Source organism: Gadus macrocephalus, chromosome 18 (genome assembly GCF_031168955.1).
Source record: "Gadus macrocephalus chromosome 18, ASM3116895v1".
Taxonomy (NCBI): domain Eukaryota; kingdom Metazoa; phylum Chordata; class Actinopteri; order Gadiformes; family Gadidae; genus Gadus; species Gadus macrocephalus.
In genome coordinates this window covers 14598994-14623445 of record NC_082399.1, presented here as the reverse complement: position 1 = coordinate 14623445, position 24452 = coordinate 14598994, and the positions used below count along the sequence as shown (strand labels likewise).

Here is a 24452-nt window from a genome sequence, read left to right as displayed (position 1 = left end):
ACCATGATTGTACTAAATCGTAAACAGAGCCATCATACTGTTGATTATGTTTAACCCAAAGTTTTTTTCTGTCATGATTCCTTTTGGTAGGTTGAGACTTTAAGAGAAACAAACTGGATTCTAAACTGTAAACACAGGAATTAGGATGTAGTCAAATAAGTCTCAAGGCTGCAGGTAAATGTATGAAAATAAAGTAAATGGTTGAGAAAACAAGACATCAGCTTTTTTTGTTATGGGTCTTTTCACCCCATTCTTGGTGACTGAGCTAGCTTGTTATCGTACATTCTCTCCGTCGTCTGGTATTGATTGAAAAGTGTCTTCAAACAGACGGCGCATATGGTGCTGCTGAACACATGAGTTTCACTTTGACCCCAGTGTGTTTATGTTAGCCATAGCTGAGCTAGCTATAGTTTAAGCAGCACCAAGTGATTTGGCTAAAGCTGGTTGTGGAGGCTCCAACGTCTCGTGCCTGCATGTGGTTAGACTACTACAGCTAACCATTGGGAATCAAAGTGTGTGTGTGTTTGTGTGTGCAGAAAACTCTCTGTAGGTACATTATGCTTGTGATTTGTCGCTGGATAAACACATAAAACCACTCCCTTCCTCTCGGTCTCTCAATCTCCGGCAGCTGTGATTCGTGTAGCAGTCAGAGAGCCAAACGGGGTTTGTGGTTTTGTGTTTGTGAAGCCAACACAGTGGGAAAAAATTGTTTCTGTCCATATCATTATACTTGATGGACTACGTTTTTACTCCTGTGTGTGTGTGTGAGTGTGCGTGTGTGTTCGTTTTTCCCCCTACGTCACATTTAATGACTCCATCTGAATGGTGCAAACGGATAGTCCCGGGCAGACATTTTTATATTTTCGAAGCAACACACTTTCCAGTAGCGACAATAAATGGTTCCATCTCTGTCACATCTTGTGCACTCACAGTCTACCCACTCAAATATAATATAAATTGTTTCAAATCCTTTCAAGTGATGCTAAGAGCAATCAAAGATTACAATTGGTATTGCTGTACAAAACTAGAGTGCAGCATGTTTGTCCAAACAACTTGAGTGTGCATTGCAGCGAGAGTAACTGTACACTTGGTAGGGAGAGCAGAAGAGATCATTAGAGATGACACACTTCAACAAAGTGCCTTCTGAAGTCAACAACAGAGCTAAAACCAAACAAACCAAGAATAGTTAGTTTAATGCCTCAAGTCAGATTCATATCTCAGGAACATTCATGTCAGCCTCGGGGGGGGGGGGGGGACTTCTCATAGATGGACTTCTGGTAAAGTGTGTGTGTGTGTGTGTGTTAGACCGAAGCTCATGTCTTGGCCCCCTCCTCCGCGACTGACCCTGCCTCATTAGGTTGGGGCCCCACTTGGCCCCCCCAGAGACCTTCGGCCACACACTCACACACAGGCCCCTTCTCCCACTCTCTATCGTGTCACTGCTTGTTCGCTCTATCTAGTCTCCCCTCTGGTGTAACTCGTACTGGGTATTCGTGATATTTGCTCTATTAGTACCAGTCCTTGAAGTACTCTCTCATTGTGTGTGGTGAGATGTCATGTGATGCTTGTTTTCTTGTACTAACGGTAAAAATGCCCTTTATCAAATGAATCGATGGAACACCGCACCCTGTGTTATAAAGAGCTGAGGCACCTCTCACCCTCAACTATTACCTCACCTTCAAGGTGGATGGTGTTGGGCTTAATGAGGGCCTGGAGGGAGGGGTGGGCGTTGGATACTTTTACTCTGGACGGTTACTCCAAATTGTTATAGCTTTAATCTACAATCCTCCTCAGCGGAGGGGAGAGTCTTGAAATGCTCAAAAAAACCAACTCTTCATTCTGGCCATGCTTCCAGGCAGAGCCCTCACAGCCTCAGCCAGACAGTAACTCACTGAACGAGCTCTGAAACCAGCATGGGGTCAAGGATAGTGTTGTGGTCGGGCTGTTTGACGCCCAGAGGTACTTGATTCTATTGCCATTGTTTGAATGATGTAGGCGTCGTTGGGCAAGATGCCCCTAGTCCCTACCTCCTTAATGACATGTATCTGAACACCTAAGGGGCTTTTGATAGAAACCATCGCTCAATGACTCTGCGGTTAAACTGACCCAGTTGGTTGATAACACACCATCTGTAACGTGGAGTTTTTCCAAAGCGATGGATATGCTGTTGAGTTTGGCTCATGAAGAAGTCGAGCCAGGGTTTATTGGATTAAATGGGCTGATGACCCGGGCTGAAGTCGAGCCTATTGCCTGCCGTTCCAAGGGGCACATGACCTGGCACAAAGGTGGCCGGTATTCCAAGCATCTGAAAGAACAAGGTAGAGTAGTTGACAGAGTTTAACGACTGAAGAGGAATCGCCGTTCTTTTTAGTTGCGATGTAAAGGTGAGTTTGGTGTTTTTGCTTGATTGTGATGTTGGGTGAGGCACAGCAACTGCCTCATTTGTCTTGACAACATGGTGTTTGTTTATTTATCCAATATTTATTCAGGTGAACCTCACTGAGGTTGTGAAACTCTTTTGCAAGAGAGACCAGATAGCTCCAGTTGACATGAATCGGTTGTGTCCAAAGAGATGGAACTAAATGTATATATTTTCCGATAAGAAAACCTTAAAATAAGGGTGACCCGCTGTCTGTTCTGATTCTGAAATCCTTTCAATAACAAGAAGGGTATTCAAACGGGAGGTTGGAGAGCCTGGCCATGTGGCGTTTGACTATACTGTAGTTATAGGTTTTGTGCCCTTAGTGCAGCGTCTGCTCGTATTTACAGGTCAGTAAAGTTTCCACCTCCCTCTGAGAAGAGGTCTGTGTGTCAGGATTTGGCCCCAGTCTCCTCTCTGTGGGCACAAGCGTGGCTATTCAAACTCATACTGCACCAGCTTTATTTGGATCTCCCAGCTTTGGTTTTTACTACCCCAACCTGTCGTCAAAGACCTGACTGGTTACCCTCTTTAATTGCTTTTCCTGATCGTGTGAGATGAAGCACTGTATGTACATTTAAGGACACACAATAGTTTTTTATCCGCTTTATCAAAATATTTTTCTATTGATACACATGCAGCATATATGCTCATATAAATACATAAACAAACCTCTGGAAGGAAATAATTGATGTTTAAAAATTGGTATATTCTCTTGAAAGTGGAGTTATGAATTTCTTGACCCCTTTTCCTGACATTGTTATTGACCTGTTGTCTAGGAGGGACTATTCACACCACAATTGTTAACAATTCTTGGGGCTAGGTCATTCTTTGTGGCATTAGTGCATCGGCCCCTGCAATCAAGGCAGTGAATTAAGGGCGTCTCTGGGCTGATTTATTGAAAGGAAATGTGTTTCACCGATCAATAGCCTCTGGCTATTTGTTTTTGTTCAGCCTCTCCTCTCTGCTGCCTTGCTTTTTAAAATCACACCAGCAAAAATGTTTCTGTGACTGGCACCCCACCCTCCTAACCTTCCTGAGCTCTATCCAGTGTCTCTTGACTTAGGGCAGTATAACCCAGCATTCCTGCTCTACACTCATGTGTGAGCAAGTTCTGCAGAAACATCCCGACCAACAGACTGCAAATCAGCATTTTGTCCCGCGGGGCAACTTCCTGTCTGAGCTGGGTCCCGCTTGGAGCAGAGCTCAGAGTGACTTGAAGAACAATGCCGGCTTTATCCCTTTTATTTATTGATTATTATTTCTACCATCCTCAATGTAATTTCAATAAGTGCTCTCGTTTCCGTCGGAGTGGACTTGTGACCTATAGTGCAGTTATATATACTGCATCCTTAAAAGCCCATTAAAATGAGTCGCAGTAATGTTGATGTGCTCTGGGAAAATCCACTTGTACGATGAAACAAATGGATCCAAAAAGGTCTGTGTGAATCAGAGGATGTGCTCAAGCATCAGCCCCGCCCCTCCACTGCTTTGTTGAGCCACGTGTGAAATCAGCCACACAAAGGAGAATAATCAAGGACATAAGTGACGCATTTTGTAGTACACAGATTTCCAGTGTTTGGTAACACAAGACATGTTGCAATCTTCTTTGTTGAGATTTTTTTCCCCTCGAGAGAAGGAGAAAGAGATCATAACAAAATCAGGTGGTCTTTGTTTGGAAAGAAATCAGAGTAGAAGAAAACCTGAGCGCAAGGGAGTTCCACAGCTGGCTATTCGGTCAGAGGAAACGCGGTCTTTGAACCCCCAGCAGAAACCCTGCACACACTTCCCAGCACCATCCAGGAACTCCGACCCCTTCCTGAGAAAGCTACACGCACGCCGCACCCTATTGCTAAATTACGAGCGATCCTGATTCATTTGACAACAATCACGTGATTAGGTCTGTGTAAGAGGATATGGCGGGCGGGGGACGGACACAGGAAGTGCCACACTTGGCCGTTGTTGAAACAGGGCTTCCTTTCGAGGCAGATGATGGCTCTCTAAGGGCAGTCCAAGGTCAAGAGAAGTCGGAAACAAGTACCCGTTTTGTTTATTTGTCCTTGATGGTTTCTGTTCCTAATGTGAGAGAGCTGGTTAAATGTCCCGGAGCAACAGCAAGGCATTTTACTGTTTGTTTTTCTTTTCAAATCTATTATTGAATGACGTTACATTTACGTTTAGGGCATTTAGCAGACGCTTTTATCCCAAGCGTCTTACAGAAGTACATTTGTCAGAAGAAGGAAAATGTATATATCGCTGTCTGTACAGTAAGGATGTTCATAGAATAAGTGCTAAGCACTAACAATAGTTAGGTTGACCCATTCCCCGTACACAACGAAGCTAGCTAGGATAAGATGCTACACAACTTCATGTAAGTACTATTTTTAAGTGCCAGGACGTGCCAGAACATACAAAGACATTTGATTCTGCACAAAAAGGAAAAAACAATGGATTTTTGGAGCTTCTCTGAATGACGGAGTAATGTCACTTGAAAAATGCCACAAGCCCTGGTATTCCTGTGGTGTGGTGTGGTGTAACATCAGACCCCCACCACATAATGCAGAGAGCTGTTGAACCATCGTGTTTTGTCTGTGAGTATAGTTCCTCCGTCAGCGAACCCTCTTTGGAGATCTATGTTGTTCTGAGAGCCGATTAGTTTCCTCTCGAACACCGGGCTGCCCTCAAAGGTCACGGAGAGGAGATGAGTCATAGAAACATTATGAAAAGACAAAACTAAAATCCCAATTCCACATATGGTGCTCTGCTCTGACTGGAAATTGGTAGGTGTTCCCTGGCCACTCGTTGCCGAGAGGTTAGCAGCGAGCATCATGGAGTCCTTTTGGCCCAACATGTTTTCACTCGTTCCCTCCTGTTTAGGAGTAGAAAGAGAAGTAGCTGAATTCCCCCAAAGCAAAATGCCTTTTTTAGTGTGGCTTTACAACTCTCTGTCACTCAACACAAAGCGTATTAAGAAACTCATTTTAAAGGTCATCTTCTACACGAGGCCATGTGCCATATTGGATCTCCAGGAATCCTTTGCACTATTCGGACTTCATGAGGCAAACTTTGTGAGACTTGCTTTGGGGTCGGTGTTGGAACTAACAATGTTTGTTCTTTTTTTTTTATGGGCTTTGGGGCCTTTATGGAAAGGTCCCCCTAGTGTGGTTGCGCCGCATATCGTTTGTGATTGACGTCTTGGACGGTTGCTTAATCAAGGGTTCATCAGCCCAGCGAGTCTCTCCTATTAAAGGTTGGGCTTGATGTTCGTGCACAGTTGTCTGTATTCTACGAGTAATTCTTGTGTTCCCCAATGAATAAGGTAGAGCATTTGTGTTTTTGTCCGTCACCCTTTCAACTGAAGTAGACAGTGAAATTGACAGAATGATTCAAGTTTCTTTCGACACCAAACTTGGTCTTTCTTTATGAATTTGCGTTCAGTGACTAAAAGCCTGAATCCATAGGTCCCTGACCAAATTGTTAACTTGATCTAGAGTTGTGTTGCCTTATATGCAATACTGAACATCGGGTTGCCTCTGTTGTGTCGAGATAAAAGCTGCAGGGTAAGGTCAAGCTAAACACATAAACACACACCATACACTGGATTCCTGTCTATCATTTCAAAGCCATATTTTTATAGGGACTCCGAGATTCTGGGCTGGTGTTTTATGGCCCAGCGGGCGGTTACGACGTCACGGTGCCAGAAAAGCATGTTTTGGTGGAGTGAGCTCATCCACTGCTTTGCCTTCTCTCCCTTCCCTCCAATCTGCTTTCATCTCCTCTCTGCCTCCTTCACTCCCTCCCATTGGCGGTCTCCACACTACACCCCCCCCACTGTCACCCCCTCCACCCCTAACATCTGGGAGCAGTTGAATGTTGAGATCGTAAATCTGCTGTATTATTATTATTATATATTTTTAATACGCTTCACGGAAGCAATCTCCAAGGGCCCACCGTACCCAGTATGTACCCCGCCCCCCCTCCCTCACCCCCTGACGCTTGTATGAACACACAGCCCCTGTACACCTTCATGCCCCCCCCCCCCCCCCCAATCCATTAGTTCGGGGGTCCCACCCGCTGTGAGTTTGGAGATCGATTTCAGGGAAAGCCAATGCATGCACTTTACATTGCACGGAGTGAGAGAGTCAAACCATGCATGCATATGCTTTATAGCCACTCTCAAATGTGGTCACATTTTTTATGGGTTCGCAATTGCAGCCCATGAATCGCAACACATATGTACCATATGTTTATTGCATTCCGTTTATTTTCCATCTTAAAAACAAACAAAAAGAGCATTATTATTTTAGGTTTTTCCTCGAGGGCGAAGCTCTATGTGGAAAGGAATCTTTTCAGTCAAAAAATAAAATTGTGAATACACACAAAATGGGCCCTTGGGCCCATTTCGAAGGTTGCTAGTTCGATCCCCAGCTCCTCCTAGCGTTGAGGGGTCTCTGAGCAAGACACTTAACCCTAACAACTCCTGACGAGCTGGCTGTCGCCTTGCATGGTTGACTCTGCCGTCGGTATGTCAATGTGTGTATTAACTGATGTAAGTCGCTTTGGATAAAAGCGTCTGCTAAATGCCCTAATTGTAATTGTAATTGTAAAATAACAAAGAGAATGGGCTTAAGAGTTTGGTGAGTGAAGGCTGCTGCAGCTTCTCCCTCCAGGCCGCTGGGCTCCTTCCCCAGTGAGTGGACGGAGCAGGAGACTGTGATTGAGTGTTACAGACCCGTCTCACTGCGGCGGTCAGCCTGCCAGCTCCAGGGAAAGCTCAGCGCCTCCTAGTTTGTTGGCTGACATCAGGCTCAGTCGTGGGTGGGGGTAGGTGGGTGGAGGGGGTGGGGTGGGTGGAGGGGGAGGTTTGTGAGCCACATCTGTGTTATTTTTCTAAAGGCCCGGGCATAGATCCAACTCCCCAGCGATACAGGTTCCATCTCGTCTGCTGTGATCGACCTCCCCTGAGCTCCAGCCTCCAGAGAGAGCAGGGTTGAATCTGCCATTGTTGGAATGTTTGGTTATAGCCTCTGAAAGTACATCACGTTATAACTAATCCCGTTTGTCTTCTTTTCCCTGTTCCCCATAGCACGGGGATGACGCCGACTGAGTGAGGCTGCTGTCGACTCTCGGGCCGCCGGGGAGTAACACTGAAGACGACCGGTCAAAGCAAGCAGCAAGAAAGTCCGCTTTGTTGTCCTTCTGCATTTGATTCGGCAAAGGGGATAGTTTACCTCTGACCTCTCGAGGGTCCATTTTTTTTTTTTCAAAGATGGAGGGTGTGGATACCCTGCAGAGCTCCACCCTCGAGACCAAAGCCGACCGGATCGCCCGCTACAAAGCGGAGCGGAGGAAGGCGCTGGCGGAGCGCTATGGCAACATGGAGGACTGCACGCCCAAATACCCCCGCCGGGAACGGAAGGCACCCGAGCCGTCAGAGATGCCCTTCTCGACGGGCAAGGACGCGGAGAAGCTGGAGATCAGCGAATCGGAGCAGAGCTACAGCAGGAGCGCCCACCGGGGGAAAGCGACGGAGCCGGTGGATCAGGGAAGCAGTGGGTCCTCCGAGGACACAGGGGGCAGCACTGAGGGGAAACCTGAAGGGCATTTAAGCTGTCAATCGGAGACGACCAAGAGCATCAGGATTTCATCTCATAGCAGGTGGGTACATTTCTACTTGCATGCATGAAAGATATATGTATACCCATCTTCATTTTGGTCTATGCCCCTCCCCAACAGGAATGTAGTGGTCACCAAAGACAACATACTTCTTCCAAAACCTGGAGTTGGACATAAGGGACATATATTGCTCGGTATAAATGAGTAGGAGGTGTCTAATGAGGCCATATTTAGAGGCATCAGACCCAGGTCTAACGTTTCCATAATGGTCTTTGGAGGAGAGGAGGACTGATTATTTTCTGTTGGGAAGCAGGTCCTCCAGGTTGGTCAGCTTGAACACCCTGGACTCTGCACACTTGTGGAAGCCCAAACCATCAATTTGCATCTTTGCATCTAAAAATGTCCTTTTACTGTTTTTTAGAGTTCATGTTTTGAGAGAGAGAGAGAGAGGGGGGGGGGGGGGGGTTGGGGCTAAAAAGAGCCTGTCATGTCTAGTCAGGATGACAACCCCTAGCGCGGGAGGACAGAGTTGAGAACATGAGATTAAAGGAGCAGAAGGGATTGATGGTAATGTTGAATGTGCCTCAACCCATCCTTGCTGCAAAATGTTCCTGCCCTGCGCTCAATGAACCACAATGTGATGTAGTAATGTTGATCTTATTTTATTCTAATAACCATAACAAATGGTGTGTGTGTGTGTGTGCCTGTGTGTGGAGAGAGCAAACGGAGCCAAATTACAAAAGCTGTTACCTGAAGGCATTGCGTAACATCCTCAATTTGTTTGCTAATGAAAGCTTGGCAACTTGTGTTTGTGCGTATAAATTCGCTTGCAGCATAATTGCACAATTTCCCCACTTTGTTGTTTAATGGCTATATTGACACCAGCTACATGCACAGTGAACACACACACACACACACACACACACACACACACACACACACACACACACACACACACACTCTATCAGGTATCGGAGGCGGGCTGTTATGACATGTTATTGTATTTGCTTCATGCTACCCATCTTGTCAGAGCAAATGAGGACATGCGTGTTAAAGCATGAGTCAGTCTCTGTAAGGACAGGCCTTTGATTAAAGAACAATGAGTGGACCACACAATGAGTTGCCCCAGGCCGACCACAGATTGAATGAGCATGTGTGGTGAAAGGTTGATGTTTATGGTTAAAAGTAACATGGAGTTAAACAAAACCAGGGTTTACATATGAAGGCTCAAAGCTGCAAACAAAGCATACCAAAATAAACGTTTTCCAAATAAAGCATTTATTTCATTTAACTGAATTAGTACGTTCATTTATACTGAATAAAACGTAACAAATATTATATTCTTCAACATGACTCTTCCTGCACACAGATGCACAATTAGACACACATGTAGATGGTTAAATCTTTGAAAAAACAAAAAGACATTCTTCAAAATCTATTGTTGTGTCGCCATGATAATTAATATGGGTGACGAACAGGCAAACCAGCCGTGACTCTCATAGCTCTCATAAGCAGGCGTCCTGCGTGCGTGTCTTCCTGCTCCGGATTATAATGACAAGTCATGTCGGCTGGCTTATCTGGCATGGAGAGTCTTCCTGCTCCCCCCCCCCCCATCCATCCAGAGCTTAATGCTCTGCTTGGGTCAGGACATTGCGAGTCTTCTTTCATGAATGGTTATGGATGAGTCCATTTGGTTGTTTCCCTTTTCTTTTATCTTTTATTAGTCCAGATTGAAATAACTTATCCAACCAAACCGCTAAACACAGGGACATTAAGAGCATATTAAGAGCATTTGTCAATCGTAAAGCTTTGCAAAGTAGAAGTATGGATGCATGGTTTGATGGATAAAAGGATGGTTAGATGAATGGATAGATGGGTGGATTATATGAATGCACGTCTGGAAGGATGAGTGGGTGGATGGACTTGGAGGGTGAATCAATCTAGCGACTGGGTGGGTTGGGGGACATTTGAATGAGATCCATCCAGAGCTGTGATGCCCACCTTCAGTCGGCCCCGAGCCCCGCAGAGGACATGTGGGACGAGTTAAGGGATTCATAAAAGTCATCGCATAGAATTGGAGTTTGTTGTCCCGGCGAATGAGTCACAGATTCCAAACAAAGGTTTACTGCCAGACTCTGTCCGGTATTGGTATTAATGATGTTAGTGCTGGTGGTTTGTTTTGTTTGTGATACTCCTCATTCTGGACCTCTTCCCTGCATAGTTCTGCTGCGTGTTGCTCTCCAAGGTTAAAATCCATGATGGGCCAAAAGTGTAATGAAATGCAAGAAATCCCCCAACCCTTATGACAGTGTGAAGATAACGGGGGGGCTTTTCTGTGTGTTTAAAGTGTTGAGGCTCCTTGTTCTTGTTTCGCTGTTCTGACTTCCACCTTGTGCTATCTTTACATTCAGTTGGGGGGGGGGGGGGGTGTGTCTGTGTGTGTGTGTGTGTGTGTATGTGTGTGTGTGTGTGTGTGTGTGTGACACCCCCGTGGTTAGCTTTAGCAGCAAGAATGCCGTGTGCATAGCCCCTCTACGTTAGGCGCCAGTCATGGCGGGTTTGGGGTCGACCAAGCGGCGCCGGAGCCTCCGGTTGCTAGGGACCCTCCGGTTGCCTGGGACCGTCTCCGAGGGGGGGTGGCTGTCCGGCTCGCGCATGTTTTCAGACCCTGGGCGCTTCACGTGCCGTGGGGGATGCCCTGTAGACAGACCTCCATGGAGGACTCAAGAACTCACTCTTTAGTGGTAGTGAAACTTTATTCAGGGCTGGGCCATATTGAAATATTTATATCACGGAAATCTGGAATTTCACATCTATAAATATTATGTGACTATGAGGCTTGGTTTCACTATTAGACCGGTAGGTTTATTTCATGGCGACATAAAATAGCATTCAGAAACTATATGGATAATATTGACCGGCCAGTCCTAACCATATTATTTGGTTAGTAGTTTAAATATGTAGGAAGGCATTTGGTTCAGGAGGTAGAGCGGGTTGGCTGGTAACCGGTAGGTTGCTAGTTCGATCCCCGGCTCCTCCTAGCTGAGCGTTGTGTTGTCTCTGAGCCAGACACATAACCCTAACTGCTTCTGACGAGCTGGCTGTCGCCTTGCATGGTTGACACCGTCGTCTGTGTTAATGAGCGCATGAATGGGTGAATGTTTGGCAATATTGAAAACCGCTTTGACTGGCCACTGGGTAGAAAAGCGCAGTTTTAAATGCAGTCCATTTGACCTGGATAGGATGGTAACCACAGAGTGTCCTTAACCAAAAGAAATTGGTAAATGTGTTTCCTGCTAAAATAAGATGGGACACTTATCGATGTATGGCATTCATCATGTTCAACCCTGGAATTTCTTTCGAGGTGAAGATGAGGCTGGGGAGGCTTAATGACACACAGAGACCTAGATATCAGACCACATAAGCTCCACCGTGTGGTTCGAGAGCATGTGGCGCCCTCAGACCAATCAGTTTCCCCCTTCCGTGACCTTTGACCTGACCCCCCTCGGTCCATCCTGGCCCTGCATTGTACCTCCTCCATGCCCTCTTCATTACATCATGGCTGCCTCTCCTCCTCCGGCAGCTGGCCGTCCATCCATATTTAACGCCTGTGTTCCAGGGAGATGAACGAAGCCGTGGTCATCGTCGGCCTGGAGGCAGCATTGTAAGTGGCTGCCGCTGCCAACTTGGGTCGCTGCTGGTAACAAAAGGACCATTGTGACTAGAATAGATGTGAATGGATGTTTCGGGATATCCATCTCTGAGTGGGTGTGCGGCTAGACATGGCAGCTTGCTTGTTTACACGGAGAAAGGAAGATGTAGGCTGTTTCCCAAAAGACACGGGCCAGCCAGACTGGCGAGGGATTTGATAGCGGGGCATTTTGTGATCTTATCTGTCTGTCTCTGTGACTCTGTATATAAATGTTGTATGACGTATGACACAAGCATAAATGGGAATGTGATTTTATGTTTTTATGATTCTGTATCTGCCTATCAGCCAACTGTATAGTCATCCCTCTTGTTCCGTGGGAGTACGATTATATCTTTCTCTTTCTTTTTCTCTCATTCCAGACTTCTAAATGCGGTCGAATCAGAGGAACCAAAAGGTGAGCGCGACACTTTTTTAGAAGGGGTTATAATTTGATTTAGTTCAATCCCTTGTTGTGTAACCAATTTGTACAGAGCTGTGAAGTCCTTCTTTCTGGCCCTGTTGCTAAGACCCTGTCATTACCCGGGCTTGTCGGTTGTCAGGTAGCAATAGCTGTGATTCAATGTAAGTCGTTCAAAATGATTGTTCACCAATATGAATGTGATTCCTAGTGAATGTGCTTCATTATGATTGTGATTCCAACTGAACTTGCTTCCCCTCTCCATGTGCTGAGTGGTGTTGATGTGTGTATGTGGTAATTTTCCCTCAGAGAAACTCGACTGACTGTTTGTTTGTTTTGTGTGCGTGGGTGTTTATAGCCTGGCTGATTTGGTCCATTCCTGGAACCGGGTAGTACGCAGTGTTTGGACTCTGTCTATTTGGGAATTCATCTATGAAACAGATATGAACAGATTTTTTTACCTGGTTCACTGAATGCACTTTTCCTAGGCGTCTCTGTCTTTATTGCCTAGGTTTGCGTTTTGTACGAGTCAGTATTCATGCCAGTCTATTTGTGTACCTGTAGGCATCCTTTCTGCAATCTTCTGGTGTGTTATGCTGTTTATCGATTACGACATTATAGATGTCAATCCAGTTTTCGATGTGCAGATCGTGGGGATTTGTTGAACATCTCTAGTGTTAAAGAATAATAAGACCCACTCTTCTGGTTGCCTCAATTACAACAAAAAAACGCTTAATGAAGATATATTATGATGGCACAATTATAATAATAGCAGTTATACATAAAAATAGCTATGTAGTATATTAGTATGGTTTAATATCAAATATAAGTAGGAAGTTTACCATAAAATAGACAAGTATGTTTATTAAAGTGTGAGTGAACCCCCTGTTTCAGGAGGAATTCAAACACTAAGAAAGTGAATAATGAGCAATATTGTATGCGGTGAGATGCTGTGCTCCGAACAGTTAAACCCCACTCGGACTCGGACATCAGAATAAGCCGCTGCTCAGATGGCTTCACCATCCCTACACACCGTAGTGTTAAACTATAAGTTTCTGTGAAGCCTAACCTTCTCTCGGAATCAAACACACACAGTGGAGTTATACTATAAGGGTCCGAAGAACGTAACCCTCATACAGACCAATACAAAGCAAATACATAAGATTTCACTGGTCTTTTCTCTGAATGACGTCTTATGATGTGATATTCCAGTAACAGTGATACCATGGCATAGATTACTATGTTGAAGATCATAAGATACATTTTGCCACATTTAAGACACAAAAACTAGTTTGGGTTCCCTTGTGCTTTAAGTGTGTCTGGAAATGTTATCCATGCATTTGTATTGCCCTGGTGGTTTCAGAGGTAGTGTATGCTCTGCCCGTTTAGTTCTGATGATAGAAGCAGTTGAAGGTGACCAATCCCAGATGATCTGAGATTTACAAGCCTCCCCTGTGAGCCAGTCCTAGATTTATTACGGCTTCAACCCACTGAGGTGTATAAACACGGTAGACACATTCTATAGCTCACTGGAGGACCGCATTTACAGCCAAAGTGTAAAACTGATGTTTTTCTACATTTTGATCATTAGTTTGCAGGATACTTTCGTAGGAAGATGGGGGGGGGGGGGGGGAAAGAGCACAACATTAAAAAAGGAGTTAGCCATGTATATGCACTTCATTTTCACTCATGTTGAATTACTTTTAGTCAATTGATTGTGTATGTCTTTTGACCCTAGTTTGTTCCAGCGCCTCACCATTGGAGGTTTAATCACATTAGCCCGCTGACTCATGTGTAGGCCTATGTAGGGCCGGGGATGGGATCCCAACCAGGAACTCCTGCTCTGTCAGACGAGTGACACGATCGCTTGGCAGACAGCGCAGAGTGATTCAATTTTAGAATTTGAGGTTTCACTTTTTCTCTTCTTCCTCGCCTCTTAAATCCGTCCTCCAGCTCAGAGCGTGGAGAGACGGAGGAAGTGACTTGGACTCAACTCAAGCCCGAGTGGCGTACGCTCCGAGGCCCTCTCCGCCTCGATGCCGGGCCATGTGTCACGTTACATCATCATCGCAAACTAAACCTCGCCAACGCTCACAATGGGCCCCCACGTCGTTGAGGCTGGAAAATGATGTCTTCCCTCTTTAGAAAATGGGGCTTTTCTTTACCTCTCAGATGGCCCACATTGTTGAATTTTTATCGTGAGGCGTCACGCTGGAACAATAAAAGTAGATTTACAGCGTACGAGGAAAATAGAGCAGGGGAAAATGGAAAGGCACCCAGATTTTAATTTTTTTCGGGTTGTTTTTCGTCTCTGTTGCCGTGGGGATTTCACGTTGCTTTCCCGTTCGAATCAGTTTTGAAGCAAAAAAATATGAAAAAGCCGATGACTTTTTGAAAGCGTTGGGTATTAAATATGATATATTGTCTCAACTGGGCACAAAAAGGCCGTAGAGGGAGAAGTGATGATGCCAACCATGTGTTTCCATCCAACCCCTACAGCCTCTGGGTCTCTCCCAGAGAACTCTGAGCTGCTTGAGTTTCTACATCAGCTCAGTGCTGTGGAGAAACTCTAGGGAAGGAAACACGATACGGGCTTCTTTGCTAAGTAACCATCCTGTGTTTAAAAAAAGGCTGCAATTTGTCCGGGAACTGCCACAACACTTTGGACATTTTTATAGACCATCGATTGATCAATAGAAAAAATGATCCATATCCTATATATATATGTCATATGCATGTGTAATGTATGTAATATGGTGATGTAGTCTTTCTACTGCAACACTTTGTCTGTGGCGTCTTTGTACTTGTAACCTCTGTGTGAAACAGTCACCTCTATCATGAATGACGGCGTGTCTGTCATCAGAACAGCTGGTGTATACTATACTCCCATTCAGAGCGCCACTATTTGTCTGTACACTCAAACTCACACTCACAGTGTGTGTGTGTGTGTACGCCTCCGGTGTCTTCTCCTGCATATAGTGGTTGAGGGTATGCCCGCCCCCCCCCCCCCCCCCCCCCCCCCGTGTTAAACGATGTCATCGACCACGATGACCTCATCAGTTTGCTCTCCTGTCCTAACACTTCACAGAGGGAATGTTCCAGAAGACGGAGCCCACTGTGAAATTGACTGTGATGATTATATGTTTGTGACTTGGTGACACACGCCACATAGTTACCCAGAGCAACATTTGGGAAGGAAAACCATATTTTGAGACTTCGGGAGAGGAATATCTTCGTAATACTTCGTCCCGCTATGGCAATAATTGTATAGTATTTTATTTGCTGGATTATACCGATTGGGAGGGAGGGAAAGAGGGAGGGAAAGAGAAAGAGAGGGAGCGGGAGAGACTACATTTCCCAGCATTCCTCTGCATGGAAGCAAACTAGCCAATTGCTTCTTTAGGGTAAAATAAACTTGATATAATTGTATCGAATATATAGGGCTAGGCTACCAATAGCTAGCCTTGCTCCTCCATTGGAATATATATATATATATATATATAGGGTAGTGTAAAACACACGTCCATATTATTTTGTCCAACCTCTGTCACTGTACCTCTGTACAGTGCTGACCGTGTGAGCTTGTAATAATCAAAAGAGTCTGTCTCTCTTTGTGTGTCTCTGTTCTCTAGTTGAAAAGAAGCCTGCTGATCCGGCCAAGATGAGCGTCGCGTCCAAAAAGTCAACTGATAAGGTTCGGTTTACGTCTTCCTCCATGGGACACTTTGCATTCTTGTTTACTTTGTGCAAGACACAGGCGTGGATGCACACATGCACTTTTTTTGTGTTTTGAACAACTATAACTCAACACATTGTTTATGGTCTTTACTACTTACTCTTGGTATTTTTCAAAAAATGTTCATGCTGGAATGAAACAATATGCATGCATAAGGGCTGGATAGTGTCGTGGTTAGGTAGAGGGTTTGACTCCAAGAGCTGAAGGCGTCCCTGAGCAAGATGCCCTGACCCCTACCGGTGCTTTGATGACATGTGACCGTAGTCACCATAAGTCATGCATGCATCTCCAGAATGACCACGGGACATGGTGAATAAGTAGGCTTATACCACGGTCTGGGGGAATACTTATATGCCATAGACCCTAGAGTATCTGTGGTATAAAGGCTGGGACGGATTCCGAATTAGTAATATGTACAATGCATAACGTTAGCTCTCTAGCTCATAGCTGAGCGGACTAGAATACCTCCCGTTTCCAAGTCGTAGCTAAGGTCCGTCCTATTTACTGGAGGAGTGAACAACGTTTCCATTGCATAAGAACCTTACGGGAGGGTAATGATTGTTCCAGGTATTAGTCAAACCCTCAGGCGTTACCAGGGAAACTAGGTATGGCTTGTATAAAACTTTTATAATTGGATTGTAAACCGCATGAAAATATAAATGATTGGTCTTAATTTATATTCTTTGGCAAGTGACCGTGGTATAAGCGGGATAATGCCCTTCGAGGTGTCCATTATCAGGAATTAATGGACACCGTGTTGTCCATTAATTCCTGATAATGGACACCTCGTCTGGCATTATCCATGACATAAAATATGATGAGGTAAAAATACGAGGTTACATAAAAGCTCCAGGTGTGACTACTAAACACTGCGTGGATTGAACTCACAACTCGCACGGAGGAGACCTGGCGGGAGACAAAGTCTCGTCCTCCCTCCTCTTCAATTTCCTTCCCTTCATCTGGGTTCATCTCTCAGCTGCAGATTATTCCATTATCAGGACTCCCAGAGACGTTCGACCGAGCCGCAAAGCCAGGGCGCACCTGGTCAGACCCACCGGCCAAAGTCTCCCGGCTGAGAATGGACTGATCTGGGATTTTCCCACGCGAAAGGGAGGACATGGAAAAAAATCAGGTCTTTCTAAACGCAAACCCCACTCGAGCAGATGTGGAGGTTTACAAAAACTCAAAGCACACATTATAATCTGTAATAATTTGGACAAACAGCAACATGTCTGTTAGGCCCATATCAAAGATGATGATGCAAACAAAACACCTGTAGTGTGTGTGTGTGTGTGTGTGTGTGTGTGAGAGACGCGCACACGCACACGCGCACACGCACACACGCGCACACACACACACACACACACACACACACACACACACACACACACACACACACACACACACACACACACACACACACACACACACACACACACACACACACACACACACACACACACACACACTGTGTGTGCGTGCCTGCGTAATCAGGACTATTAGTAGGAGGCCCGGACACGCACTCATCTGGGACTATGGGTGACGTTCCCATGCCTGCTGTGGTTTCCGTGGCGACGGTTGGGTTTTGCCAGATGTACACTGCCGTTTGTAGAAGTGCTAACTGGGCCTGCTCAGAGCTGCTGGCACGCCGCCAAGACCTGACCATAGTGAACTCTGAGGGTAGCAACCCCCGCCCCCCTCCTCCCACTTCAAACCCCCTGGTACCCAGCACTCCACCAGCGGGATTTACACCTCATCACACTCTGCGCTCTCTCTCTCTCACCCCCCTGCTGTCTTTATTCAGTTATCTATTTCTTGCTTGTTGGCTTTTGCTTTTCCTTCAGTCCCCCACCACCATATGTTAGAGGGCCGGTGAACCTGAAAACGTTTTTGTTTTAAACATGCTTATGTTTTATATTAGCGTCAACATAGTAATCGATGCCATTTTGTTTCTGTTACTATGATGAATCCGCTATTTAGGGAAAACTGGCGTAAAATCCACTTGGCTGTTGAGCTCTCGGTGCAGAGTTCTATGGCCTTGTCTGAGAGAGGGTTAAGCTTCACTGATGTTTATATTATAAAGCCACGGAGTGTGACTCATTTCATGTACAACATCGCTCATTATAATGCACATACACAACGACGTACTAAAACAGTACAAGGTTGGTGTGGGTCATTATTATGGGGATAACACGCCCCCCTCCCAAGAACTCAGCACAAAATGTTTTCTCCAATTTAGCTGGAATCGGGAATTCACTTCCCTTCTCGGTAAATGGTCTCTTTCACACTTCCTTGTAATTTCCACTAAGGCCTCCACTGCGAAATATGCCTGTCTCATGCATGCCATTTTCCCGGCATGGTCTGCGCGTTTCCCATGCCTGAGGTAAATCCCCGGCTTGAGCGAGTACCCCAATTTACCCTCCCGGACCCTACACACATTGGCGGCTTCATTCTGATGTAAATGCGATAAGACTGGTCCTCGGCTCCAGGGGCGGGACTTGGGTAGAGGTGTTGCTGTGCTGTCTCTACAACAGAGACGACTGTCATGGCAATTTCCTTTAACAGATATTGCGTCTAGGAAAGATGAGATTTCTAATTGCAAAAAGCACATAACACCTACAGTATATAACAAATATAACCTAGGTTTAATGCATGCATACATTAGAGTCCTCTCTAGCAGAGCGAGTCCGGAATGCAGTTTGACAGAGCTATTTATACAGTTTCCGATCCTCCCCATATTGCAGATGTCAATAATCAAATCAGGTAATGTTTACCCAAGACACAGAGTTGCCTGTGTTCTCATCGAACAGAAGAGTGCACAAGAGGTTGTCCTATCCCTTGTGACCGTTTTACGTGTAGTACGATGCTGAACATCACGATTGATTCTGAGGAAGGCAGGCCGATTACCCATAGAAAAGGGTTTACATTTAGATGCCACTGAAGAAGGTAGGAAAGATGACCAGAGCAAAAGGGTAGACATTTTGACGACATCACTCACTCCAGCGGTGAAGTGGCTGAACCTAGCACAAAGGTTAATACATAGATGGTACTGAAGAGAAGCAGGATGGCAAGACAATGCACAGAATGGAAAACAAAGCCTATATGACTAAAAGGTGGCAACATTAGAAATTTTCCGTCACACAATGCAGCGCTATCAACATGAGGAGTTCTAACTGGAGAGACAATGAAATCCGCGTGCTGCTGATCATGTGAGAGAAGGTGATTAATGTTTGGCAAGACAATACACAGAATGGAAAACAAAGCCTATATGACTAAAAGGTCGCAACATAAGAGATTTTCCGTCACACATTGCAGCGCTATCAAAACTGGTCAATACACAGATGGCCAAACTGTTCTCTGTTACGAGTCGTAACGGAGAACATTTTTGATAGAGAGAGAGAGGTGGTCATGACAGAGAACAGGTGTGATAGAGAGAGGTGGTCATAACAGAATAGTTTTGATAGAGAGCGAGAGGTGGTCATGACAGAGAACAGGTGTGATGGAGAGAGAGGTGGTCGTAACTTACGAGCACCTCTCAAACTACATGTTGACCCATTTATACAGATGCTGTAAAGATGTTGATGATGGGGTTCAAATGTGTGTAAAATGTGTGGGCATGCAGATGCAGAGCAGTGGAAGTAGTTTGGCAAGAATATCCTGTCCTCAGAATGGGGTCACATGGTGAAAAAACGTATGGAACCACTGTCCCAGTGTCTTCAACCCACAGCGGTTGCGTCTTGCTCCCAGTGAAGGCACTGGGGCAGGCTTCTCAGTCATGTGGTCAGGCCGGACTCCAACCCCACCACAGAAGGTCTTAGTTTTCCATCAGCACTGACTTTGGTTTTTAATTAGCAAACAGCATCTGCAATGAAGCATATGGATGTCCAAATCTGATATTTTGATTTAGACTTTGATAACGTAATTACATATAATTAATATGCATTTAGTGATCTAATTTACTGTCTTATAATAGCGTGATTGCATATATTCTCTGGTTGTCTCCCAGCTGGGAAATCAAGCCCTGAACCCTGCTAGCATTAATGTCTTGCTCTACTTGTTGAGACACAAACTATTGTTGCTGTTAACAGGTTTTCTAACATTTCTCAACTCTGGCCAATCACTTTTTTCCTTTTCACGCTCTGTTGATTTCCCTCCTCTCTGCTGGAGGGCTGAAGTGTTTTCTGGTTTTCCTCGGGGGTCTCTGCGGTCCTATTCTTCACAGCCAGGGTCCTGTCCAGCTGCACCACTCCTACTCAAATCTGAAACAAAAAAAGACTGCAGAAAAACTCTCAGAAACTTTGTTCATTAGTGAGTGGATTCAGCGGGGATTTCCGTGCCTGACCCGACCGGTGCAGGTCTCACGGTACATTACGGGGTGGAAAAGTTTACTTCAGTTGAGTATGATTGACTATGCAATCATCTTTATATGTTATATATTATGGCTATCTCTGAGGGAGTGAACTGCTGAACATCCAATACAACAACTGATCCCAAAACCAAAAAATATAAGTGCAAATGAGGAAGAATCACGTCTAGTTTTCTTGTAAAGCAATGAACAAAGTAGGATTTAAATACGCGAATTCCTCGTTACAGTTAAACGGTTCATAAGAAATATACATAACTTAAACAGTATTCCATTTCAGAAAGATGACCATATCTTATTTTTAATTTAACCTTTATTTATTCAAGGCAGGCCATTGAGAGAGCTTTCTTTTTCAATGACGCCCTGATTACAACTTGCACATAAAAACAGAAATACAAATGTACAATAGATACAAACTGTCGGTCAAACAACCAGAAGAACATAATACAATTGGACAATAAGAAAGCTGCTAAAAACACAAGCAATCCTTATTTAATGCGACTTGAATCATCACCATGAACGTCTCAATCGAGACCAATCGCTCCAGATTTAGTCCCGAAGTATACTCCATCTGTCAGGAGCATAAAAGTTAACATATCAACATTCTCAGGCTGCAGGTTGGCTTTGAGATGACGTTGCACATCGGGCAGAGGACATGCCAACACTACCAGTTAACAAAACAATGGACGTTACATCTGCTGTACACACACTTAGAAAAATAATAACATGATACAGCAGGCTTGGGTTCGGTTCTCTCCATCCTGGTGCATTCTATCAAGGTGCTGTCCCGCAAGATACCAGTGTAGCCCCCTCTGTGGGACCACTCAATGGCTTCCACTAGGATTATACGGTTTCTGGCTTAAAGTATTCTTTGAAATACTCTATGTATCAATCTATTTTTCCCCATTCCCACTGCTCATCATGATGTGAAACTGAATGCCTTGTATGAACACAAAGTAATGATAGATGAGAGTAAGAATGCTTTTTATTGGTTTGTGGTTGTCTGTATACTATCAGCATTCTAGGCTGTTGACGTTGGGTTGGGATTATTCCGATGTTTTTCAGTATGCTTGATCAATTATAAATATGATTCATTTTTATAATAATAATAATGTATTAACAATGCAGATTTTGATTTGGGCCATTTTCTATGGAGCTACCTGTTTTATTATGAATCATAAATGGGGAATGTTTCTGTGTTTACGCTACTCCATGAAGATTAAGGGTGCACCAAGTGCAACAGGATATTCCACTAGGATATTTTATCCTTGGATACCTTGGTAAATGGTGCTTATAAAATAATAATAAAGGAAAATTGATGAGTCCAATTCAATCCTGGTATTCACTAGGGTTGAATCGTCCCAGAGTCAAAGGTTGCATCAGCTCTGTTTTAAATGAAAGGTATAATGCTTTCCCTAAGCGTATTTATAACCCGTTACACAAGGGGTTTGGCGGGGTATATCACATTCCGAGTAACAAAAGGGCAGAGTCTCTAAGGACCAACTGACCTTTTTACCTTTTTTTAAGAGGGTACGCTTTTGCAAGCATGACATGAACAGAGGGGACCTCTTTTTACCGTGATGAATCCCTCTCAGGGCCTGTGGTGATCTTCCTCTACTGGTCCTTTAGGGACTCTAAGGGACTCCCTCCATTAATGTTCGAGGGACTCGGACATTAATGGAGGGGATTCAAAAACACAATCTCTGCTCTCTAAGTTCGAGAAAGCATTTCTTTCTCTATGCATTAATGACTTGTTTTTTCAAAACAATTGTGTAAATCACCTTCTCCATTGCTCTTTTCCTTGTCTCTCGTCTCTTCTTCAACGGAGAAGATGGAGGATGAGAGCGATGGTCACCGTGCCAACGACCAGGTGCATCTGCAGCCAATCGAATTGGAGCAAAGTACAGCGTGTACCAGGTGAGGGCCTCACACTAGTACATGGCACGTTACGGTTACCCTACAAGTTAAAGTACATGACATGTTGGACTACGTAGAGTGTTAGGCCCAATCCCATTTCTACCCCTTTCCTCTTCCCCTTACCCCTCCCCCTTTTTTGAAGGGTAAGGGGTAGAAATGGGATTGTGCCTTAGGCCCAATCCCAAACCGTACCCTTCCCCTTACCCCTTCCTCACCCTTACCCCTTCCCCTTACCCCTTCAAAACAAGGGGGAGGGGTAAGGGGAAGGGGTAAGGGGTAGAAATGGGATTGGGCCTTAGGCTACTTGGTGTGCTGGGCCCTGTGTAAATAAAGGTTTAATAAATAAACACAATCCGGGCAGGACTGACACTAGGAATGCACACCTCCTTTTTTTTTTTCTGTTTTTTTTTTATTGTACAACAGCTTTTGAATGTTTGCTGAATCTGAGCTGGTTTAAAATGAAGCCTGTTCAATGACAAACCAGATAGACCAGTGGTACCTAATACCACGCACACCGGCATGGAAACGCATTGACTCACAAGTCAAGTGCACATGGACATGTAGGTCATTGTACACATATGCATACACAAACACACTTTCACATTGACGGACACATTTTCACATTGACAGATAATGTGAAAGTGTTGTCATTATTTGAATAGTCCTTAATCAAAGTCTCAAAGGCCTTCAGCCATTATACAACACGATACGATGCCAAAGAAACACCTTCATACATATGTAGGTGTTTATCTACCATATAGTACACTATCAAACCTAAGATATGAAATCCTACCGTTAATATAAAGTTTTCATATCATGTTTATTGCTTCCATATTGTGGATTGGACCTTTATTGAATTGTACCTTGCAAGGGAAGGTAAGTGTACACAATATTGTACAAAGTGGTAACTGAAACGTTGGCGTTGACTTGAAACAACAGAATAGTGTAGCGACTCAGGGCTTGGCACTCCCAGCTTAAAGGTTCTGGGTTCACTCATCCAGGTCCAAAGTCTAGCTGTAGGTGATCTTTAGCAGGATGCTCTTACACCAGTACCTGCTGCTGGATGCCCCTACAAGAGGAACCTTCTGATGTCTCCTCAATTAGTCAACGCTCTCAAATCGTTTGCCACGTATTGAATTTTGTTTCATATACCTTGAAACTAAATCAAGACCCCTCAACACGACACTACGACAACAGACTATTCAACTCCATATTTTTTTCTTTTTTCTTTTGGTCGTGGTACCATGGCTGGTACCGCTACCACTTGAACACTGTACACTACACTTTACTATACCTCATAACTTCTTATTTATTACCACTGTTTTAGTTTCTCTTATTATCACTTACTTTATTTTGTTATTATTTATTATTGTGATCTACTGATGCTGCTACTTATTTAAACATATTTTTATTTATTTACTTTATGTTGTATAGTTGCTGCTATGTGCCTGTTGAGGAATCAAGCCTAACTCTACTCTTGTGTGCTTGGACAATAAGCTGCAATAAAAGTAATTCTGATTCTGTTCATAGACGGCTGACCATGTATGCCCTCCCCCTGCCCCTCCCTCTTCTCCCCCGTCCCTCTGTGTCTGACTCGCTGTTTCCAGGTCTCGTCTGAGGAAGGAGAGCCAGGACCAGCCGGAGCGCACGGCAGAAGCAAAGGGGAGTGATGAGCCAAGAAGCGTGGCCACTGCCGACGAAGAGAAGGCAAGTGTTTAGCATTCACGGCCTAACTGGGTTAGAGGAGTCGTGTCAGAAAGGGTTTTTCTCAAACATATTGCTGTGAGACCGTTTTACCAGATTAAATATAAATAAAATATTTGTCCATTTATAAATTCATTTATTCTTACAAATAGTACTAAGATGAAATGCCAATATTGAAATACATTTGATATGTTTATCATTTTAAATATTTAATCATTGAGTTTAAATGTAATTTCATATTTAACATCAGGTTATAATTTCCATTCTTAGTCTCATCAGACACATTTCCTCTCATGAACATAATACCACTGTGTGCAGAATACACAATAAGAGTCAGCACAACAAGACCAAACCCCCCCCCCCCAACCCGCTTGACCTTCGACTTCTCCGCGGTGCTGTTTTGGTCTGAAAACGGCAGGAGAAGAAAGAGGAGATTTTCTATTTTATTTTTTCCACAACCCAATGATGCTAAATTACCATGGAGCCAATGTGCTAAATTACCTTATTTTAGTTTGCCAATTGTTTTCCTTCTATTTTTCTGTTCACATTTTCTGTTTACGAGTAGTTTTCTTCTATAAGTGACTGCAT

General features: G+C 44.4%; 1 protein-coding gene and 1 long non-coding RNA gene across 6 annotated transcripts in view; one reads left to right on the top strand and one right to left on the bottom strand.

Annotated features, from left to right (window-relative positions):
• LOC132446476 (uncharacterized) overlaps window positions 1–24452 on the bottom strand; it is a 365756-nt gene that overhangs the window by 279251 nt on the left and 62053 nt on the right. The window lies entirely within an intron of this gene.
• The window catches only part of LOC132447049 (supervillin-like), a 57618-nt gene that overhangs the window by 9436 nt on the left and 23730 nt on the right, over window positions 1–24452 (top strand). For 3 of the 5 annotated variants that reach the window (XM_060037690.1, XM_060037692.1, XM_060037688.1), the window contains exons 2-6: window positions 7506–8077; window positions 12107–12141; window positions 15777–15838; window positions 22075–22160; window positions 23768–23867. In XM_060037690.1, coding sequence (XP_059893673.1) covers window positions 7689–8077; window positions 12107–12141; window positions 15777–15838; window positions 22075–22160; window positions 23768–23867 — 672 coding nt within the window. In that variant the 5' untranslated portion in view covers window positions 7506–7688. Of the gene's footprint in view, window positions 1–2189; window positions 2385–2613; window positions 2941–7505; window positions 8078–12106; window positions 12142–15776; window positions 15839–22074; window positions 22161–23767; window positions 23868–24452 lie in introns of those variants that run through there. The other 2 variants (XM_060037689.1, XM_060037691.1) reach the window with 2 other exon arrangements.